General features: G+C 43.0%; 1 protein-coding gene across 1 annotated transcript in view; it reads right to left on the bottom strand.

Annotated features, from left to right (window-relative positions):
* The window catches only part of DOCK4 (dedicator of cytokinesis 4), a 467,343-nt gene that overhangs the window by 2,249 nt on the left and 445,252 nt on the right, over nt 1-19,842 (bottom strand). The window contains exons 43-52 of the mRNA XM_052638395.1: nt 15,603-15,779; nt 14,556-14,639; nt 9,610-9,729; nt 9,140-9,261; nt 8,691-8,811; nt 7,628-7,709; nt 7,386-7,495; nt 5,350-5,422; nt 3,527-3,640; nt 1,053-1,114 (exon numbers count right to left, since the gene is read on the bottom strand). Of these exons, the coding sequence (XP_052494355.1) occupies nt 1,053-1,114; nt 3,527-3,640; nt 5,350-5,422; nt 7,386-7,495; nt 7,628-7,709; nt 8,691-8,811; nt 9,140-9,261; nt 9,610-9,729; nt 14,556-14,639; nt 15,603-15,779 (1,065 nt within the window). The remainder of the gene's footprint in view (nt 1-1,052; nt 1,115-3,526; nt 3,641-5,349; nt 5,423-7,385; nt 7,496-7,627; nt 7,710-8,690; nt 8,812-9,139; nt 9,262-9,609; nt 9,730-14,555; nt 14,640-15,602; nt 15,780-19,842) is intronic.

The raw sequence follows: 19,842 nt of genomic DNA, 5'->3' as shown, positions 1-19,842 counted from the left end.
CCAAACCAGCAGATAATTTGCACTCACTAGCAAACTGTGACATCAGAAATGTCGGCAAAGCAAATCATGCTTAAAAAAAATTTTTTTTTTGCAATTTTCTCCACTGCAGGCGGGCACGGGGAGAGGCGGTTTCCTTCCAGATTCTCAATTTCTACCAGCAACAATCCTGAGTACCACAGATGCACAGGATCACAATCTGCCCCCATGTGTTTGCAGAAGCTGACTTCTCTTTTTCTTTTACATTAGTTAGAAATGTCTCATCAACAAAGAGGAAACAGAGCATGCAAATCCTAAGTCATTCGGGTACAAATCATTCTTTCTGCAGTCACAGTCACTTCATCTTTAAGCCTCTGGTGTAGCAGCTCTGAACACCTACCTCTGAATGCACCAACAATCCTTGCAGCCAGTCTGATTCAATTTGGATAGAGACTAAATATTATTCTTTACCTTCATGAGGAATTTTGTATGTTCAGAGATGTCAATTAGCCTATGTCTTCATATTAAATGTCTGACCTTTAAAGCTTCCCAGTTTGTTTCCCAGTGATTTAAAAATTCATTTTACTGTCTTGTTTTTCATGATCAAGTATGTATCTCTAATGTAAATGAAAGCCTTGGTATAATATGTTGAAAGAGATAAAGTTGGGTTTGGCATTTTCAAAATGAGTGAGACTGATGAAAAAGGCACTTGAGAATATTTAGTAGATCTTGATTATTTTTCAACTTAAGTGTTTGTTTTTGATGTGCCTTAAACTAAAAGATAAGGCTGAAAATGTCCTAGAAGATACTAGGGACCATTTCTTTCTAATTCAGTGCATATACTCACTCTGGTTGGTACATTCTCATTGCCACCATTTGGAGAAAAAGGCTACTAATCTGAAACGAAACGGCAGACTCCCCAAAGGGAAAGTCTAGTGTTGTTTTCTTGCCCATCTTCCTCTCCCCCTTCTATGTTCTCTGCCTGGTCTTTGTAGATGAAAGCACTTCATTGATGTAACAGGGGAAAAAGTAGCAAGGGGCCAATTTCTAGTTCCCATCTAAACAAGAGCCTGTACCTTCAGTGGAGATCGCCCAGCAGGCGAAGGGGATACTGATGCCGTGTGTCTTGCTGGTGAAGCTGTGGAGAGAGAGAGAGAGATCATTTCAGTTCAGAAAACCAGACAGCTGACTACCTGAAAGAGCCCTCTGTGTATACAAACCCATACAGATGATCCAGTGCACAAGGATCTAGGCAAGGGGAGGGGGGCCTGGGTGGAGAGACTAAATGGTGCCCACCCAAAATGGATTCCCCACAAATGATGGCGGCCCCAAGACACGGGGTAATCAGTGAAAAGTCACCAGAGCACACATGGCGCTTTAACCAAGCAGCTGGTCCAGTGTCCCTTCCACTGCCTCAAAGCCCAGACGCTTCTCTGCCCCTTGGTCTATTTCTAAAGGTGCTTTTACGCATGAGGCGTCAGGGAGCAGACTGGGCTGAGCAAGAATGGGAAGACCCAGGTCACCCAGGCAGCTTAGAATAGGTCCCTGGGAATGTACTGACATCAGTCTCCCCTTTCACCACCCCTGCTGCCCGCAATATTCCTGAAATTGACAGAAAACCCTTGGCCACATCCATATAAAAGGTAAGAAGTTTTCCATTTTTCTCCCTAATGTCTGTACTTGGGTCTTCCTTTATCTCTAGGAGGTGATGCCCTATGGATGTCATCATTAAGAAGAACCCTCTCTTTGTTTCTCCCACCAGATTTTCAAGCCCTACACCTGGGACAAGGCCAGTGTGATGACACTGCTCTGTGTGTGCACTTGTGGACCAGATCCAGCGTAACCACACATACTACAGCCAGCCATGACACTGCCAACCCGTGAGTGTGTGTAAGCCAGACTGCCCAGGTCTGCCTACAGAGTTTGCAGTGGGCTCAGGGGTTGCTGCTCTGGGAGGAGCTGCCATTCTCCCAGCTGTCACAGTGGGGTTTGTAGCTCATAAGAAAACTACAGAAAGGCCGAAGGGAGGAGAGACAGTTACAGGTCCCGCCAACAGTGAGCACACAGGATGCCATGAGGGCAGACCATGACGGCAATCAGTGCAGGACGGGAGGCAGCACTGCCAGGGTAACCGGGGAGAGCCACGGCCACCTGCGTGCTCTGGGCCTAAGGGACTAGGCAGAGTGGCCGGCCCGCCCTCGGGGTTGTGCAGATCCATCGTGTGTGCTAGGGCACACGGTGCCATGTTCCATCGCCACTGTTAGTTCTCCTAGCCCATCAGTTGTGGGGGTCGAGTATAGAACAAGAGCATGGATGTCCAGAGAAGCACAGCTTGATTGGGAAATGGTATTTTTATTGTCTGGGTCCCTCTTCCTCTCAACTTGGGCATTCCCTGACACCATCACTGTGAACTACCCAGCAGCCCCTGGACCCACTGCATGTTCAGAGTGATGTTTCTCCAGAAAAGACCTAACATAGTTCTATCCCTGTCCTTGCCTACAAGGTAGAATTAGCCTAGGAACCTAAATACCATGAATATTATTGTCCCTTAGAAAACACTTTTCAAGTTTCCAACTTTATGGACACAACCACGTTTAAACTGGAGGTTGCTTCAATGTACAAACATCATGAATAAAACACCAAGTACTGGTTAGTGAGTTTTAAACTTCCCTGGTCACACTGACCTAGCAATGCATATTATCAAGTAAGGCTACAGTTATTCCTTGTTCTGTTTGAAGATCTTACCTGTCTTTCCAAATCTACTGGCAACTTCTAGCTTTGGAAAGTACAAACCAGGTAGCACACAGTTCATTTTAAAAAGAGTCATTTTTCTTTATTCAGTAAAAAATAAAAGAAGCTAGAAAGGTGTTAAAATGCAGCAAACGAAACATGGATGATCCATCCAGAAAAATCCATGAAAAACACAGTGTCATATTTTCTCATGCCTTTAGGCTAGTTGTATTTGAAAGGTTTGGTAAAACACAGATTCTAGAGCTTTGGCCCAGATACAGTAGAACTCTGAGTCAGTAGGTCTGCTGCTTAAAGCACCTCCCTAGGAGATGCAGTGCCTTGAATGAACCCTCTGAGAAAGATGACCCTGGAATACAGTCTTGTCTAAGCAGCAGGTGCAAGGTACTGGTTAGTTGTCCTCCACAAGCCTATCCAAATTACAGTCAGTCAGTCCTGTTCAGGGACAACCTGAAACTCGGGCATCAGTCCTGCAGAAAGTGGCTGGAGTTAGCAGAGGTTGATAAGAATGAGGTGAGTCAAGCGAAGGATAGAGAAAATGCTAGTGGTTCAGCAAGGTTAGGGTGCCCCCACAATTCTGAGGATGATACCTAGGAGAAGAATGTTCTACAGTTTAGGAATGGTGGACTTAGTGTAACAAGAGTCGAGGAAAAAGAGGGAACACAGCAGATGAATTCTGTAGCTACTATGAAGGCTTTCACCTTGGACACACCAGATGCCTACCTTTCTGAGGAGTTCAGGTCGGAGTAGTCAATAAAAGTTATTTTTATAAAAATGATTGTTAAACGCTTCAGATACCCACCAGTCTGTGCGGGCCGTGGAGGGATGGGGGGAGAGGGGAGCTTCCCACCGCCTGCTGTGCTCTTGGCTTCCTTCCCACTGTCCAGGCTCCAGCTGCTGGGGGTGGGGTTCACAGCTGGAAGGGAAGGGCACAGCTAAAATCACGTGGCCTACGTCACCCTGCGAGCACTCAATCTTAGAGGTCAGAATTACCCAGAATGAAAACATCAGCTGGATTACAAACAATACTAAGGAAACTTCCTAAATGCGAACCCTTTATTTAATTGCCCATCTCACAACTATAGTTGACATTTCATTGGGTGATAGCATGTCTTTTTCCCTCAAGCAGTCAGAACTACACATCTTGACAAAAGAGTGTAGAAACTTGAGATTTACAAATGTGTTTAGATGCTGGGAACAGATGGAAAATGTAGTCACTCGACTATTTTAAAATTTGGTTTTTAGTGGAATTTTGTGGACAAATAGCACCCTAAAAGGGGGAAGGCAGTGGATGCTAATATCTCCACTGCCTGGCAGAATTACTGGCAAGGAACAGCCACACCACACCATCCTGTTGGCCCTTGTTCCTCAAGTCAAAGGGCTATAGTGGAGAACGTCCTAAAAAAATAATTTGGAATGCTGATATTATCATTCCTTTTTTGTAATCTACCTGCTCCACACTTCAGTAAGATGCTGAAATATGGAACAACCCCCCTTGGAACAAGGGCAAGACATACAAGGTTATAAATAGCTGCTCTGAGAGGAGGTTTAGAAAATCAAGCCTTTAGAGTTCCAGTGTCTTGCTCACTGAGCAGACACTGCCACCTGGTGGACATAGCAAGAATTTCAACATTTTATGATCATATGACCACTAAAATTGGATGGAACCATCGCTCGTAAAAAACATTTCCTCTGGTCCTTTAAAAGGTGCTTTGTGGATTTTCTTTGGTAGAAGAGGTGAGAAAATGACCACATTTCTAAGTTATCCAGACAAAGATCAATATTTGACTTGTAGCTGTAAAGCAAAATGTGTGTTTTAAAATAATTTAGGCTACAGTCTCGCTGATTCCTATCTCCTGAGGAAAGTTTTAATGTATCGGTGTACTCAAATGACAATGCAGTCGAGATCTTAATGGGGACGATTAAAATGCACTTTACAGGGATATGTCATTAGTGACTGTTAATTTGCTGGCTCGGGGACTGCTCCGATTTTTGAGGCTGACTCTGGAAGGTCAACGAGTGCCTTGCTGTTAGTCCCCATCCCCCTAGCTGAGGAAGTCACATTTAATCCACTCTTCTTCCTCTGCTGTGTTGCACAGACCCATGCTAATTGGCTATTAACTGCGATGCATATGTTGGTTTCTCATTTTTCATGTGACCTTGAGGCAGGGCACACTCCATTATGCACCGGATTGCAAATTTTCAATAGCAGCTGAGCAACAGATGAGCTGACTGAATGAGCTTGGTAAGGCAGACACAAAGCGGGACCAAGGATCCATCTGGGAAGTTGCTCACTTTCCTTGTGTTGACCAGGTAGCCTAACTGGCCACTTCGTTTCAGGGAACGCAGGGATTGCCTCAGTGATTCACTGAATGACCCCAAAAGTCACTAAACAGGAGTCCCGACCTTGCTCAGATTCTGCTGTTAAACCCTACAAGAACACAGCTGGTGAAGAATGTGTCAGAAATAACTGTCTTCCATCTGTCCCCTAAAGAGAAGATCAGTCCTGATCATTAAAGGTCTGCACATCTGCCTTCCACGGGGACACACGGGCGACTGGAGGAAATGAAGCCAGAACACAGTTGCACATTCCCCGACTGCTAGAGACACTGGCTTCATACCCACCTTTCTCAGGTGCCGAAAGATTGGGGTCACTGCGTGGCAAGGCTCCATCTCCAATGTGATTAAACAGCAGCCTCTGGAAAGGCACAAGAATCTATTTTTATGGTGTAAGATACTGACAGAGGAGATCTTCTAGAAAATGAGATGATTATTTTATTACTGAATGGTATATGCTGGTGCTCAGTTGTGTCTGACTCTCTGCCACCCTCTGGACCCACCAGGCTCTTCTGTTCATGGAATTTTCCAGGCAAGAATGCTGGAGTGTGTCACCATTGCCTACTCCAGGGGGTCTTCCCAACCCAGGGATCTAACCCACAGCTTTTGTGTCTCCTGCATTGGCAGGCAGGTTCTTTACTACTAGTGACACCTGGGAAGCCCTTACTGAACCTTTTATTTTTTAAAAAAAGTTTCAAATGGCAAAATTAGCTATATAAAACATTACTGGCTTAACATTGTTGATGATTGGCTTATCATTATTGAATTATTGTTCAATAATGATTCAATTATATTTAAGGGAAAAAAAGGAGAAGACCCTTAGGTTTCAAACAGTGTTTCTAAACAGTGTTTTAAAAGTCTGTACAGGATTTCAAATATTGGGTTGGCCAAAAAGTTCGGTTGGGTTTTTCCATACCATCCTCAAATGAACTTTTTGGCCAACCCAATATAGCTGGCAAATAAAGTTTTGTAATAAAATATGGAAAAAATAAACAGTAAGTAGCAGTTAAGCTACAGTGCTCTTTATAAATACAAATACTAGGCTGGTAATATAAAGTGTAAGAAAGAAGAAATATTAGCTCAAAAAATCTCTAGTCAATGAACTTTACATTTTAAATCCTAGATTAGGTTAAAACATATGAAATGGTTAGTATGTTGCAATTTTTAACCCACAAAAATGCCAGTTTTACATAGTTCTACCTAATATATTAAACAAAAAGACCCTAACTCCTTAAAAGTAGATACACCAGAGGAATGTGTATTATGGAAATTTTGGCAACACACACTGCTTCAAATTTTACCAAAAGCAGAAAACTTGAGAGGCTAATCAGGAAGTCAGTCTTCCAGAGTCCCCCACGCTGGTGACCTGCTCTCCAGGAGCAGAGGGAACAAACTGAAAGTCGTGACAAGGGGCAATTAAACCAGTCAGGTGGTTCAGGAAAATGCACTCGGGTACAGTTTCTGCAACATGTCAGTGCTGTGCAGATGGGGCATCTTGGAACTTTTGGGAAGATCACACAATCAGCAAAGAGAAACCAATCCAGACAAATCCCCCTCATTGTCATCCATTTCCAGATGCAACTACAGCCTTCTGCCAGGATGGTGTGGAAAAACAGAAAATGAGCTGGAGGATGAATAATGATTATATTCTGCTCCTGAGTTATCCACAAATAACCGATAAAACTCAGGGCTCCATAGGAATCTTTACCTTTGAAACCCCACCTCAAAGTGCTTAAAGAGCTGAGAGGGTCAAAATGTTGACCCTGCAGTCACTGAGGTTGAGAGAGATCACTGCAGAGCAGGTCTGAGCTGGGTGGAGAGGGCTGCGGGGAGGCCCCAGGGTTTAGCCACTCCTTCCTCAGTGCATTTAAGAACAGCAGAGGCAAAAAGACGCCCTCTTCACTCCTGGATACCTCGGTAAGCAATCCGTGGCAGCCATGCTTCTCAAGGGTCTTTGGCTAATCTAAGAAGTTCCTCCAAATTTCTGCTACAGATACATGCAGACAGACACCCCCACCCCTAACTCATTCACCCATGACCTCTCTCAATGTTCAAGTAGCAGCAACAAAATAGATCAAAGTGGGTAAAATCATTTCCCAGTTCCCTCTCAGCTTTACTGCTCAGGCAACCACCAGGAATCCATGTCAGACTCGACAGTTCACACAGGAATTCCTAACAACAGGCCCAGGGCCGAGGCATGGACTTCACCCAGCTGGACTTGTCAACACGGCCCATCTGGTGGTCTCTGGCAGCTACCATGACTTTCTGCAGCCCTGTAGGTAACATCCAGTCTTTTCCGAGGATTTCCATCCCACAAACACTACCTGAGAAGGTTCCACAGGTGTCGGATAGATGGCACTGCATGGCCGCTCCCTTGGGGACAGGCAAGAGTTCTCTCTGGAATGTTTGTGTTTGTCAGACAACAAAGGAGAAGCTGGGAAGAGACGGAAAGAGAGGCTCGTCAGGGCGGTGGTGAGCTCGGACCATTGGGAGGAGAAAGCCCAAGCCTGCGGGAGGCTGGAAGGTCCTCTGGGCACCCTCGGTCACCCCCCACCTTGGCACTGACCTCTGGCACTCGAGGGAGCAGAACTTGTCACATTAGGTGAGGCGGAGTGAGTAGAACTCAAGCTTGAGGTAGATGGACTTGGCTGGAAAACAGGGGAGCTGTTATCAGACATGGCTTAGAGGCTGCAGACTACACTGGCACATTTGAAACAAAGTCACTTTTTTTTTTTTCAGAGTAGCAAAAAAAAAAAAAGCCCATTAAGAATTATGGAAAAATCTCACTAACTCAGACCAATAAGGACGCCTGTCTGAATTAATTAAAAAAAAAAAACAACTCAGATTTTTGACACCTGCCAAAGGAATGCCTTTGTGTTCAATTCAGCTCCATACAGCCTACGACTAAAGCACGAGCAGAAAGGCTCCCAGCCTCGGGCAGGTAAACAGGTGACGGCTCCTAAAAGTCAGCGAACATGCCGGTGCCTCTTCTCCAATGCCGTGTGTTCAATGCGTGAATTTGGCAATATGTATTACACCCCCTTCCCAAAGACAGAGGTGAGGAAAATTTCAGCTGAGTCTTACCGAGCGACTATCAGTGTCCTATTTGCTGTATCTAAACATACATTTCTGTTGCAAGAGTTACACTGTCACTTAAATCCCTAAGAACCTCTATTTTTCTCTAGTGAACAGTTTTTATCATGGGAAATTTCCAACATATACCTAAGTAGAGAAATCTTAGAATGGGCCCCTAAACCGTATCTTCTTAAAGAAAAGAACAAAACACTTAGGAATGCTAAGAGGCAACTGGTCGGTGGTGACAAGCTCCAGGACACCCGACTGCAGGCCTGACTCAGAGGCAGAGCTCAAAGTTCCCCTCGTAGGGCCTGGCCGGGCTTGGCCACCGCTGGCTCAGGTCTTCCTAGACTGGCCGGGGCAGCTTTGAGAGAATCAGCTTTGCAGACTCCAGGGACCAATAAGGCAATACAGGTGTGTAAAGGTTTGTCCTTAGGTCAAATTCTCGCTCGTAGGTCTGTTCCTAAGCACAGCAGAGTGAATGGAAACACTCATGATTCAGACAGAAGGGGAATAAACAGGACCAGACAAAAAGAAAACAGCTGATCAAGTACCTGCATGTTAAAGACTTCATCAGAGCTTTCTGATTGCCCTGTAATATTGCTTACTTCAGCAGACGCTTGTGAGGACAGTGAGGAGGAAGAGTATCGGTTGACAGCTGGGTAACTTAATGGGCTGTTTTCAGGGAGAAAAAGAAATGGTCGTTAACTCAGTCTCTACATTGCACTTTATCACATGCTGGCATGGTATAAAAACCAAAGGGAAAAAAACATATACATCCCATTTTGTCGCCTCCCATTTGCCTCAATGTGATCAAATGTCTGAGTTTCTTTCTCATGCTGTTGCCGTTTTACCAGTGGCAGATGTCTGCAGCTGCCTCTAGGGTTACTTATTTCATTAAGAAACTGTGTATTTGACAAATTGTGCCATAAAGAACGAGAGAATCGTTCCGGATCATCTTGTGGGAACGACAAATTGTCAGATAATTCAGAATATGACTTACCTGCGTCGAGGAATTACCCTGGTACCATCTGGGCTCATGGAAGCAGGTGCTGAGTTTCTACACACACGAGGGCTTCCATTAGGAAAATGGACTGGACTGGCTTGTATACAAGCGGAGAATTCCTAAAGAGGTAGTAAGGAAAATATTTCAGAATTGTAACGGTAAGGGCAGAATCACTCAAGAGGTGCTGTGCTATACTAGAGCATTCTGATGGTCATAAAACCTTCATGTAGGCACTTAGGAATGTAAGTCATTAAGCCTTCCCTCATTTACTTTTTTGTTTTCATGAAAGTTAAGTGTGGCAAACCGAATTTAATGCAATTTTAACATTTGAGGGCTCTCTGGTAACATTTTGGTGCAGTGTGGTAGACAAACCAAAAGATGTCACTGTTGTATACATCATGGTCCCTCTAACAAAAAGGAAATGGTAGAGGTCAGACTGCCCCCTGGTGGACCCTTTGTCTACATACCTGGATTCCCAAGCTGGACTTCATCACAAAGAACTGGTCGACCAGCTTCTTGTGAAGGGGTCTCATATCCTGAGGCACAAACTTCTCGTGCACGGCCAAGCCAAATTCCAAAATCTGTGCCTTGAGAGTAATAGAAGGAAAAAATCCACATCAGTGAGTACCGCCTTAATGCCTGCTGGGGATTCAAGCAAGGTGCCCTGCATTTTGCATGCGTTACTGTTAACCTCCCCATCCGACAAGACAGGACCAATCTTTAGTTTACTGCGGAGGACACTGAGGATCAGAAAATCCTGCATGCACAGATGTAGCAAATGGACTTGTGGACACAGCTGGGGCAGGAAAGGATGGGATGAGTTGAGAGAGTAGCACTGACGTACATTATAATGCCCTGTGTGAACAGCTAGCTAGTGGCAAGTGCTCTGTAACACAGGGAGCTCAGCTCAGTGCCCTGTAACGACCTAGAGGGCTGGGAGGGAGAGTCGAGAGGGACGGGACATATGTGCACTTGTGGCAGACTCACGCTGCTGTGCAGCAGAAACCAACACAACATTGCAAAGCAATGAGACATAATTTTAAAACAGAAATTCTGCATGTACTAGGGACAAATGGGGATCTGAACTTAAGTCTGATTCCAAAGACTTAACTGTCCTACTACCCCAAGTTTCTTTCCCGTGTATTTTCAATCTATAACAACAACCATATTAAACAGTTAAGCATCCCTTTGGCCCCTTCCTGCACTTCTCAGGAGGGGGGAAGGGATGGGGGTTCCCTGTTAGGAGGGTCAGGTGGTTCTCCCCCTGGTGATAAAGAAACCGCCAATGCAGGAGATGTAAGAGACACAGGTTCAATCCCTGGGTTGGGATGATCCCCTGGAGGAGGGCATGGCAATCCACTCCAGTATTCTTGCTGGAGAATCCCATGGACAGAGGAGCCAGTCGGACACGACTGAAGTGACTTAGCACGCACCACGTGCCACTCCCCAGGGGACCTCTTTTCTGGATGGCACTCTCTCGGCCATGTCCCCCTTCTCTCTCCCATCAGTTCCTCTGTCCCTACCCCTCCCTCCCTCAGATTTTTAGAACCTGTCAGGGAGGAAAGAACAAATAAGAGAGGGTATTCTGTAATAGTTGCTATGCTGCTTGTTTTTGTTAAAAAATATTATTCTTGTTCACTTATTATAATGCAAAAAGGAACAGTTCCTATTTTCAAAAAAGGTTTCCTGCTCTGAGAACCTAAACTGAGATGAATGTAAACATTCACATTTCCTTTGTACAGCTAGGTCAAAAGTGCTTAATTCCTTTGATGGGAGTAGCAGACGTCTTTTACATTTTAAAAAATGCCCATGCTACAATGGTCAAAAGGACAAATTTCAGAGGCTGAGAGGAAAACAAATCACACATCACTACTAGACGGTCCTTTATCTTTACAGCCCATGATGGTTCAAGTTTGAAAGCTTCAGGGCAGACATGAGTGACTTGGGGGGTGGGGTGGTGAGAGCATCTAGTACCTTCCTAAGGGTCAGAACTGTGGCAACTTTGCCTGTAACATTTGCGTAAAAATAAAAACACCTTGAAATAAATGTCAAGTGAAGTATGTCTGAGGCACAAAGGGCAAGCCTGGTCTCTGTGGGGAGGGACGAGGGATGGAGTTGAGTCTAAGGGCAGGGCCCTCGGTCCTCTGCATCTTAGACACTGGCTGCTAAGGGCCTGCCCTTTTGTCCAGGTAACGCTGCAGGCTGGGTTCTCCTGGAGGTAGGCTTCGGCACGGAGACTGGGATGTTTGTTGGGTAGTATGCCTGGGATCACTGCCTATAGGAGGGAGGGGCAGAGAAGGATTTGACCAAAAAGGAAACAACCTGCATGGCAGCCTGAAAGCCTTTGCCGACCCCAGGGCAGCTCTGGACCTTGAATGATCTGTCACAACTGCACTGTCTGTGCCCCAAATGGCCAGGCTGGGCCTCTCCTTCCCGGTTACTGGATGCAGGTCATCCAGGAAGGTAGGGATACTAGGCTAGGTGACACTTTGCAGCAGAGGCAATGTTGGAGGATCTGAGAGGCCAAGGTGTCTTCCAGCAGGTGGGGCCACAGGTCCTTTCTGGAAGGAGCCCTGGAGCTGTGCACCTCCGTGTCTACTAGACAGGTCTCTGAACCATCCCTCTCCAGCACCCCCAGCTTCCTACAGTCCTGCAAAGACATGTAACTCGCCCAAGGTCACAAGGCTATAACGTGCACGACTTGATAGGATCTAGTGCTTCCTAGGCCACAGCTCTTTCCACAGGGTCCCAAGATGCAGACAAAACAAAGGTTCCTCAATCTTTTTCTTGAGAGACTTCAGTCAGTCAGTTCAGTCACTCAGTTGTGCCTGACTCTTTGTGACCCCATGAACTGCAGGATGCCAGGCCTCCCTGTCCATCACCAACTCCTGGAGTCTACTCAAACTCATGTCCATCCAGTCGGTGATGCCATCCAGTCATCTCATCCTCTGTCGTCCCCTTCTCCTCCTGCCTTCAATCCTTCCCAGCATCAGGGTCTTTTCAAATGAGTCAGCTCTTCACACCAGGTGGCCAAAGTTTTGGAATTTCAGCTTCAACATCAGTCCTTCCAGTGAATATTCAGGACTGATCTCCTTGCAGTCCAAGGGACTCTCAAGAGTCTTCTCCAACACCACTGTTCAAAAGCATCAACTCTTCGGCACTCAGCTTTCTTTATAGTCCAGCTCTCACATTCATACATGACTACTGGAAAAAACCATAGCTTTGACTAGACAGATCTATGTCGGCAAAGTAATGTCTCTACTTTTTAATATGCTGTCTAGGTTGGTCATAGCTTTTCTTCCAAGGAGCAAGTGTCTTTTAATTTCATGGCTGGAGTCACCATCTGCAGTGATTTTTAAGGCCAAGAAAATAAAGTCTGACAGTATTTCCATTGTTTTCCCATCTGTTTGCCATGAGGTGATGGGACAGGATGCCATGATTTTAGTTTTCTGAATGTTGAGCTTTCAACCAACTTTTTCACTCTCTTCTTCCACTTTCATCAAGAGGCTCTTTAGTTCTTCTTCACTTTTTCTGCCATAAGGGTGGTGTCATCTGCATATGTGAGGTTACTGATATTTCTCCCAGCAATCTTGATTCCAGCTTGTGCTTCATCCAGCCTGGCATTTCGCATGCTGTACTCTGCATATGAGTTAAATAAGCAGGGTGACAATATACAGCCTTGATGTACTCCTTTTCCTATTTGGAACCAGTCTGTTGTTCCATGTCCAGTTCTGTTGCTTCTTGACCTGCATACAGGTTTCTCAAGAGGCAGAGCAAGTGGTCTGATATTCTGATCTGTTTAAAAATTTTCCACAGTTTGTTGTGATCCACAGAGTCAAAGGCTTTGGCATAGTCAATAAAGCAGAAATAGATGTTTTTCTGGAACTCTTTTGCTTTTTCGATGATCCAACAGATGTTGGCAATTTGATCTCTGGTTCCTCTGCCCTTTCTAAATCCAGCTTGAACATCTGGAAGTTCACGGTTCATGTATTGTTGAAGGCTGGCTTGGAGAATTTTGAGCATTACTTTACTAGCGTGTGAGATGAGTGCAATTGTGTGGTAGTTTGAGCATTCTTTGTCATTGCCTTTCTTTGGAATTGGAATGAAAACTGACCTTTTCCTCAGCCACTGCTGAGTTTTCCAAATTTTCTGGCATATTGAGAGGTTTTTAACCCTTTTGATTTTAACTCGAGGGAAAGAGTTCAGTCAGACTGAATATAGCAGATAAGAATCCTGGGGTGAGATAAACCACTCACAAGAGAATTAAAAATCAACAAAGGCTAAAGGCATTCCATAATTCTGAGTACTTGATGACCTAAGCTGCTCACTTCATTTCTAGCATCTATATCACCCCCAGGGCCACAATGAGAATTTAACTTCTCCTCTATTTCCTTGCAGGTCAACTTCAAGTAATCCCTCTTTTCCAGAAGCTGTCCACCTGACTCTTCCACCCACGGTCCTGGTCCACAGCCACTTCTCTCCCCTTTCAGTACCAATTTTGTGGACTAAGCCTATAGAGCATAAAATATGGACTAGAACCAGGTACAGCCTCATTTCCTAGTCCAACAGAACATGCTTTTTTTTTTTTTTATTAATTTGGCATTATTGAATGGAAAGAGATGGTTCTCTCATATTTTATCACAGGTATTCCATTTTTCATAGATATAAAATGTTTCCTATTGATTTCCTATTGAACCCAGCCTTTCCACCATAATGTCTCCCACCTCAGAGGTTTTCAAACCATTTTCAGGCCAAGAGCTATCGACAGAGGAAGAGAAAGCAAGAGATTATTCACCCTGGTTCTTCGTATTTGATGGAACCAAGGTAAGAACAGCCAACTGTGCTTCTGTAGAATTAAAAATGATGAGATGGTATCTAGCTCTGTCTAGGTCATATGGTCTACAGGCTTTATCTGCACAGCGTGATACTGTTTTAAAGCAAAGGGTATTATTGATTGCCCACTTCCTTAGTCTAACATTTAAGTACAAATCTCATTCATTCATTTACTGAATCATTTCTGTTCAGTTGGCCTGAACTTATATGATCCCAAAATCTTGAGTGAAAAGTTGGCATCAAGTCTTTGGGGACAGAGCATTCAAAGAACATTCCAAGGGGTGCCGTGTTTGCTATAAGGGGCTGCCATAGTCTACTAATTTTTTTTGTTTCCCCCCCTGCATCTAAGTGGGAAGAAAAAGTAGAAATTAGCAAGTCAGGATATATCACAAGTGAATCTGTAACCTGTGACTGCTAGATCACTGACATATGGGGCTGGCCAAAAAAGTTTTTTTGACACAGCTTATGGAACAACACGGACAAACATTTTAGCCAACCCAGAGAAAACCATGTAGATGGGACCCTGGACAGGCAAGCACATGTATGCATGGAAGAGGGAGAAGGCTTCTGCCCCCCTTACCTGCTCAAGCATCAGCTCTCTTAACCGTGCGATTTTCTCTCCATCTTCAGGGTGACTTAAGATATATTCTTTGACAAAGAATGCCTGGTAAGAAGAAGGACAGTTTACTTCAAGAGGGTTACAAAGGAAGCAGAAGATACACTTATTGTTTTTAATGCTGCTTTAAAGAAATGACTCCATTATACACCACTTTTGGGGGCCAGATGGAACGATTCGAAGTATGGCAGCTGGTCACAGGGAATATAAGGAGGTGACTGCTAACAGGAGATTAGAGAGTGCATGAACTTTGTATCTTTGGTAAAACAGATAGCAAATCTAAATCCATAAGCTTTTATGACATCATGTTGTTGTTCAGTCCCTCAGTCGTGTCCGACTCTCTGTGACTCCAGGGACTGCAGCACACCAGACCTCCCTGTCCTTCACTGTCTCTCAGACTTTGCCCACGTTGTGCTAAACAATGTCAAACTACCGGACAACTGAGCTCACTTCCCATGCTGGTCAGGGTATGTTCAAAATCTTTCAAGCTAAGTTTCAGCAGTACTTGAATCGAGAACCTCCAGATTTACGAGCTGGCTTTAGGAAAGGAAGAGAAACCAGAGATCAGATTGCCAACATTTGTTGGATCATAGAGAAAGCAAGGGAATTCCAGAAAAACATCTGCTTATGACATGTTATCCTAAAATAAATTGCCTAAAGACTCAGAATGATCAAACAAGATTAGATTCTTTTATGTCCAAGAATCACTCTTTACTCAGGGAAATGGGTTTAGGTAGCCATTTATTAGACAATTGTAATATCTTCACTACTTTTATTCAAGAAAACACACACACACACATACTTTTAACCTCAAAATATCACATTCTGGGAAACACAATAAATGTGCATCCCCAGTGATTATACATTTGCTCTATTAAGCAAAGAAATCTGGTTGTATTGATTGTAGCCCCATGTCAGCAGGCTGATGTATGTGCATATCTTGAAAAAAGACTTCTGAAACCTTAAGAAATCACAAATGTAAACTTTCACACAACAATACCAAATCCTTACCTCTTGATACCTGGAAACTCCACCATTAACAGCAGCATCTATAACTCCATTCAGGCACATGGTTAGGGGATTAATATTCTGCATCTGTCTTGTCTGACACTGACTAATCAGAGTCTTCAGCTGCTGATTCTTATTCTCCAGCACTTCAATGGCATTTTCCAGAGGACTCATTTCTACCTGAGAACAAATGAGCATAAATATATATTGGATTTTGTGACATTCAAGAAGAAAGGCAAAGTAGATTATCCACATTCTGAATTATCTGGGCTCCCCTCAATATCTCTACCAGGGGCCATCAGTATAGAACAGACAAGGATATAGAAGACAAATCAGCTGTTTGTAGGGCCTGGGAAGAGAAGGTGATTATATTCACTGGCTGAAATGTGGTTCGAATAATCAGCAATCACCGATTATACATTAGCACTAAGACAATTACTTTAATCCTTGAAACAAAATTCAAGCTGATATATTTTACAATTTATTTTTTCTTTTCTTATGAAGGCTAAGTGTTCAAGGACCCTGCATATTCTTAGCATCTTTCTAGATACTTAATGCAAAGTATCACAGGAGATAACAAAATGCATTTACAGATCCTCTGATGTCAAGGAGATTTCAGCCCAGCTGGGGAGATGGGACATATGCCCATATGGGCCCCATACGCATACATAACAGCACCATAAGGTGGCACAGGATGGCACACAGTTGTGAGTTATAGAAAATAAGATAATCAGATATGCTGCAGGATCTATTTGTTCCAGGAGAGCCAAATAGAGTATAATGACTTTTCTATTCTGAGTTTTAATGGGAGACTCATTGTGAAAATGATGATACTGCTCTTCAAAGGTACAGCACTATGATTGTTACTGACATTGACATGCTCTTTGAAGAAAAGGTCTGCCAAGCTCTCATCTGTATAATAATCTAAGCTTAAGGATTATTAAGGAAGAGAAATGATTATCGGTTAAGGAAATAGTTTCTAAAGGTCACCTGAATCATCTTAAACCAACACTGAAAAGTACTAGAATGATTTGACTATGTCAAAATTCAGAATGTACATTTATCAAGACATTATATAAAAGGACAGATAAACCAGAAAGTAGGAGAAGATATTTGTAACATGTAAAAATCATCAGTCTATGTCAAGAATATATAAAGAATTCTTATAAGCCATTAAGAGAAAGGCAAACAGCCCACTTAAATATGGACAAAAAACATAGCCATTTTATGAAGGAAGAAACCCAAATGACCAGTAGACATATGGAAAGTGTCAAACTGCATTTTTGATCTAAGAAGTGAAAAATAATACCACAATGATATGCTATTAAGCACTCACCAGAATGGCAAAATAAGTATGACAGTAGCAAGTGAAGTGAGAATGTGAGGAACTGAGTCTCTCAGTTCCTGCTGGTGCAAGTTCAGGTTGGTTCATTCACCTTGGGATTATTTATTAAAGAGGAAGATATCTATATATTTTGTGAGCCAGTGATGCTACTCCTAGGCATATAGCTGAGAAGTGGAGTGGAAGATCTGTATACATGTGTACTAGGAAACATGTACAAAATATTCATACTTATCTCCAAAATCTGTACCTCCATCAAAAAAAGAATGCATAAACATACTGTAGTATACGATGGAATACTACACAACAATGAAAGCAAGCCACATGTAATAACATGGACTCATCTTGTAAATAATACTGACAGAGGCAGTTACATTAGACTATATACAGAATTACATTATCCCACAGGTGTACCTCTTTTTATTGTACTTTGCTTTACTGTGCTTCACAGATGCTGTATTTTTCATAAATTGAAACCCTCCATTGCGTAAGTGTATTGGAATCATTTTCTTCAACAGCATTTGCTCACTTCATGCTCTGTGCCACACGGTGGTAATTCTCACAACATTTTATGCTTTTTCATTACTGTATTTGTCCTGGTGATCTGTGATCAGGGGTCTTTGATGTCACTATTATCACTGATGTGGCATTTTTTTAGGAACAAAGTATTTTCACATTCTTGAAGGTGTATACATTGTTTTTTTAGACAATGCTATTACATACTTAATACACTACAGTATAATGTGAACATCACTTTTATATACACTGGGACATCAACTAATCCGTGTGACTTGCTTTATTGTGGTAGTCTGAAACTGAACTTGCACCGTCTCCAGGATGTGCCTGTATAAGGTTTAAAACCACGTAAACTAAAGTGACTTGTTTAAAGAGACATATAAAGGTAATAAACAAAGCAAGAGAATGTGCGCCATAAAAGCTATGCTGAGGGAGGGAGCGGCACACGAGGCCAGCAGGGTGCTACTGCCAGTATCCGTTTCTTTACCTGAGTGGTGGTAAACAGGGTTTTATTTTCCAATTATTTATGACATTAAACTTTTGTATTGAGATCACAAACGCTAACTCACAAAGAAGTCTGAGAGTTCTGATGAACTGAAAGTTAAAAAGTCAACAAAACCTCTTGGAAACAGAAAGTAGACAGTGGCTGCCAGATGCTGGGGGTGGGGGAAAAGGGGAACTGCTGTTCAGTGGATATTGCACAACAATGTGCATATAGTTGATACCATTGTACTGTACATTTAAAAACAGTTATGACTTGTATGTATTTTTGATCACAATTTTTAAAAAATTCATGCTTACCCTTAAATATTAGTCATATGAAGACATTTTACAAGTAAGCAAAATACAGCAAATACAGACAAAAGACAAATAATAACCTAGGAAAATACTTCCAACATATATTTCAGATGAATTATCAATATATCTCAAATACTGATGAAAACTATACAAAGAATATAATAGCGCATTCCCCCAAAAGTGAGTTAATATATGAAAACACACCATCTTCACTAGCACTCAACAAATGCCAAAAAAAGCCAACCCTACTGTGACTACTTTTGGCCTAATATCTGGAAATTTTAAAATAATATACAGCACCCTGTGTTGAAGAGAATGCTGGGAAAATGGTTATTCCCAAGAACTGTTATCTCCTACAGACAGGGCATAAATTGATACATGCCATTGCTGATCCATGAGTCAATATTACTGATCATATGTTGGTGAAATTATTCTAAGGAGATGGTCAAAGAAGTGCATAAAGAATACTGTGTAGAAATGTTTATTAATAAATTATTTTCCATTGGTCCCAGATTATGATCTTTAATTACTATCCACCACTGAAAAGAACCAGGAGTCACAGGAGAAATGGTTGCTTTCAGGCCTGGGGCAAGATTGCACAAGTGAGCCTGGACTACCCAGAGAGCAAGGAAGCCTTCATTAAAGCAGCTGGCCTGCTGTCAATTCACTCTCCTTACTGGAGGGATATCCTTTGGGAACAGGAAACAAAGCAGGTGACCGAGGTCTTATCTTCTTGTCAATTAAAGCTTCAATATAGACTAACTGCTAAGAGGAAGAGATGGTATCTATGGAATGCCCTTAAGTCCCCAGCTACAAGATTGCTTACAGTAAATAAACTCAGAGTCCCTCAGGCATGCTTCTTCACTAGAGAATGTCCCAGAGAAGTTTGACAACTCTCTGGAGTATAAATTGGAATGTTTCACAATTTAAATTTTATGATTCAAATGTGCCCTCTGTATGAGGAACTCTGTGAACGTCCCTTAGAGGCTCTGTCTCCAGATCTGAGTTATTAGTGATACGGGAAAGAAGGACATGGAGGACAAAACTTGAGGTCTCAGATGTCTCTCTGCTTCATCCCAGCCTCTTGACTGCCTAAAAGTTGTCAGTAAAGTTTGATGCTGATTACTATGCTTGATTTGACTACTGGCCTATGTATTAGCTCAGTAACAAAGACAACTTGGATACTGTCAAAAGGACTGAGGAGCCAACCTGAAAATGCGTTCAATGGGCAAACTGGAACAATGTGAAAAGTAATGAGTAATAAATGCAGTGGATTGAAACAAAACAAATATGTTTAAATCCATGATGCTAAACAAAACTAACAAAATAAAATCCTCTTTGGTCACATTTATAGGGTGTTGTGGGTGCTAAGTGCTTCAGTCATGTCTGACTCGCCACAACCCTAGGGACTGTAGCCCACCAGGCTCCTCTGTCCATGGGATTCTCCAGGCAAGAACACTGGAGCGGGTTGCCATGCCCTCCTCCAGGGGGTCTTCCTGATCCAGGGATGGAATCCACATATTCTTATGGCCTCTGCATTGACAGGCAGGTTCTTAACCACTGGCGCCACCTGGGGAGCCCTTATAG

The sequence above is a fragment of the Budorcas taxicolor genome, chromosome 4 (genome assembly GCF_023091745.1).
Source record: "Budorcas taxicolor isolate Tak-1 chromosome 4, Takin1.1, whole genome shotgun sequence".
Taxonomy (NCBI): Eukaryota; Metazoa; Chordata; class Mammalia; order Artiodactyla; family Bovidae; genus Budorcas; species Budorcas taxicolor.
Note: the sequence above shows the minus strand (reverse complement) of the source record. Positions and strands in the feature narration are given on the sequence as shown.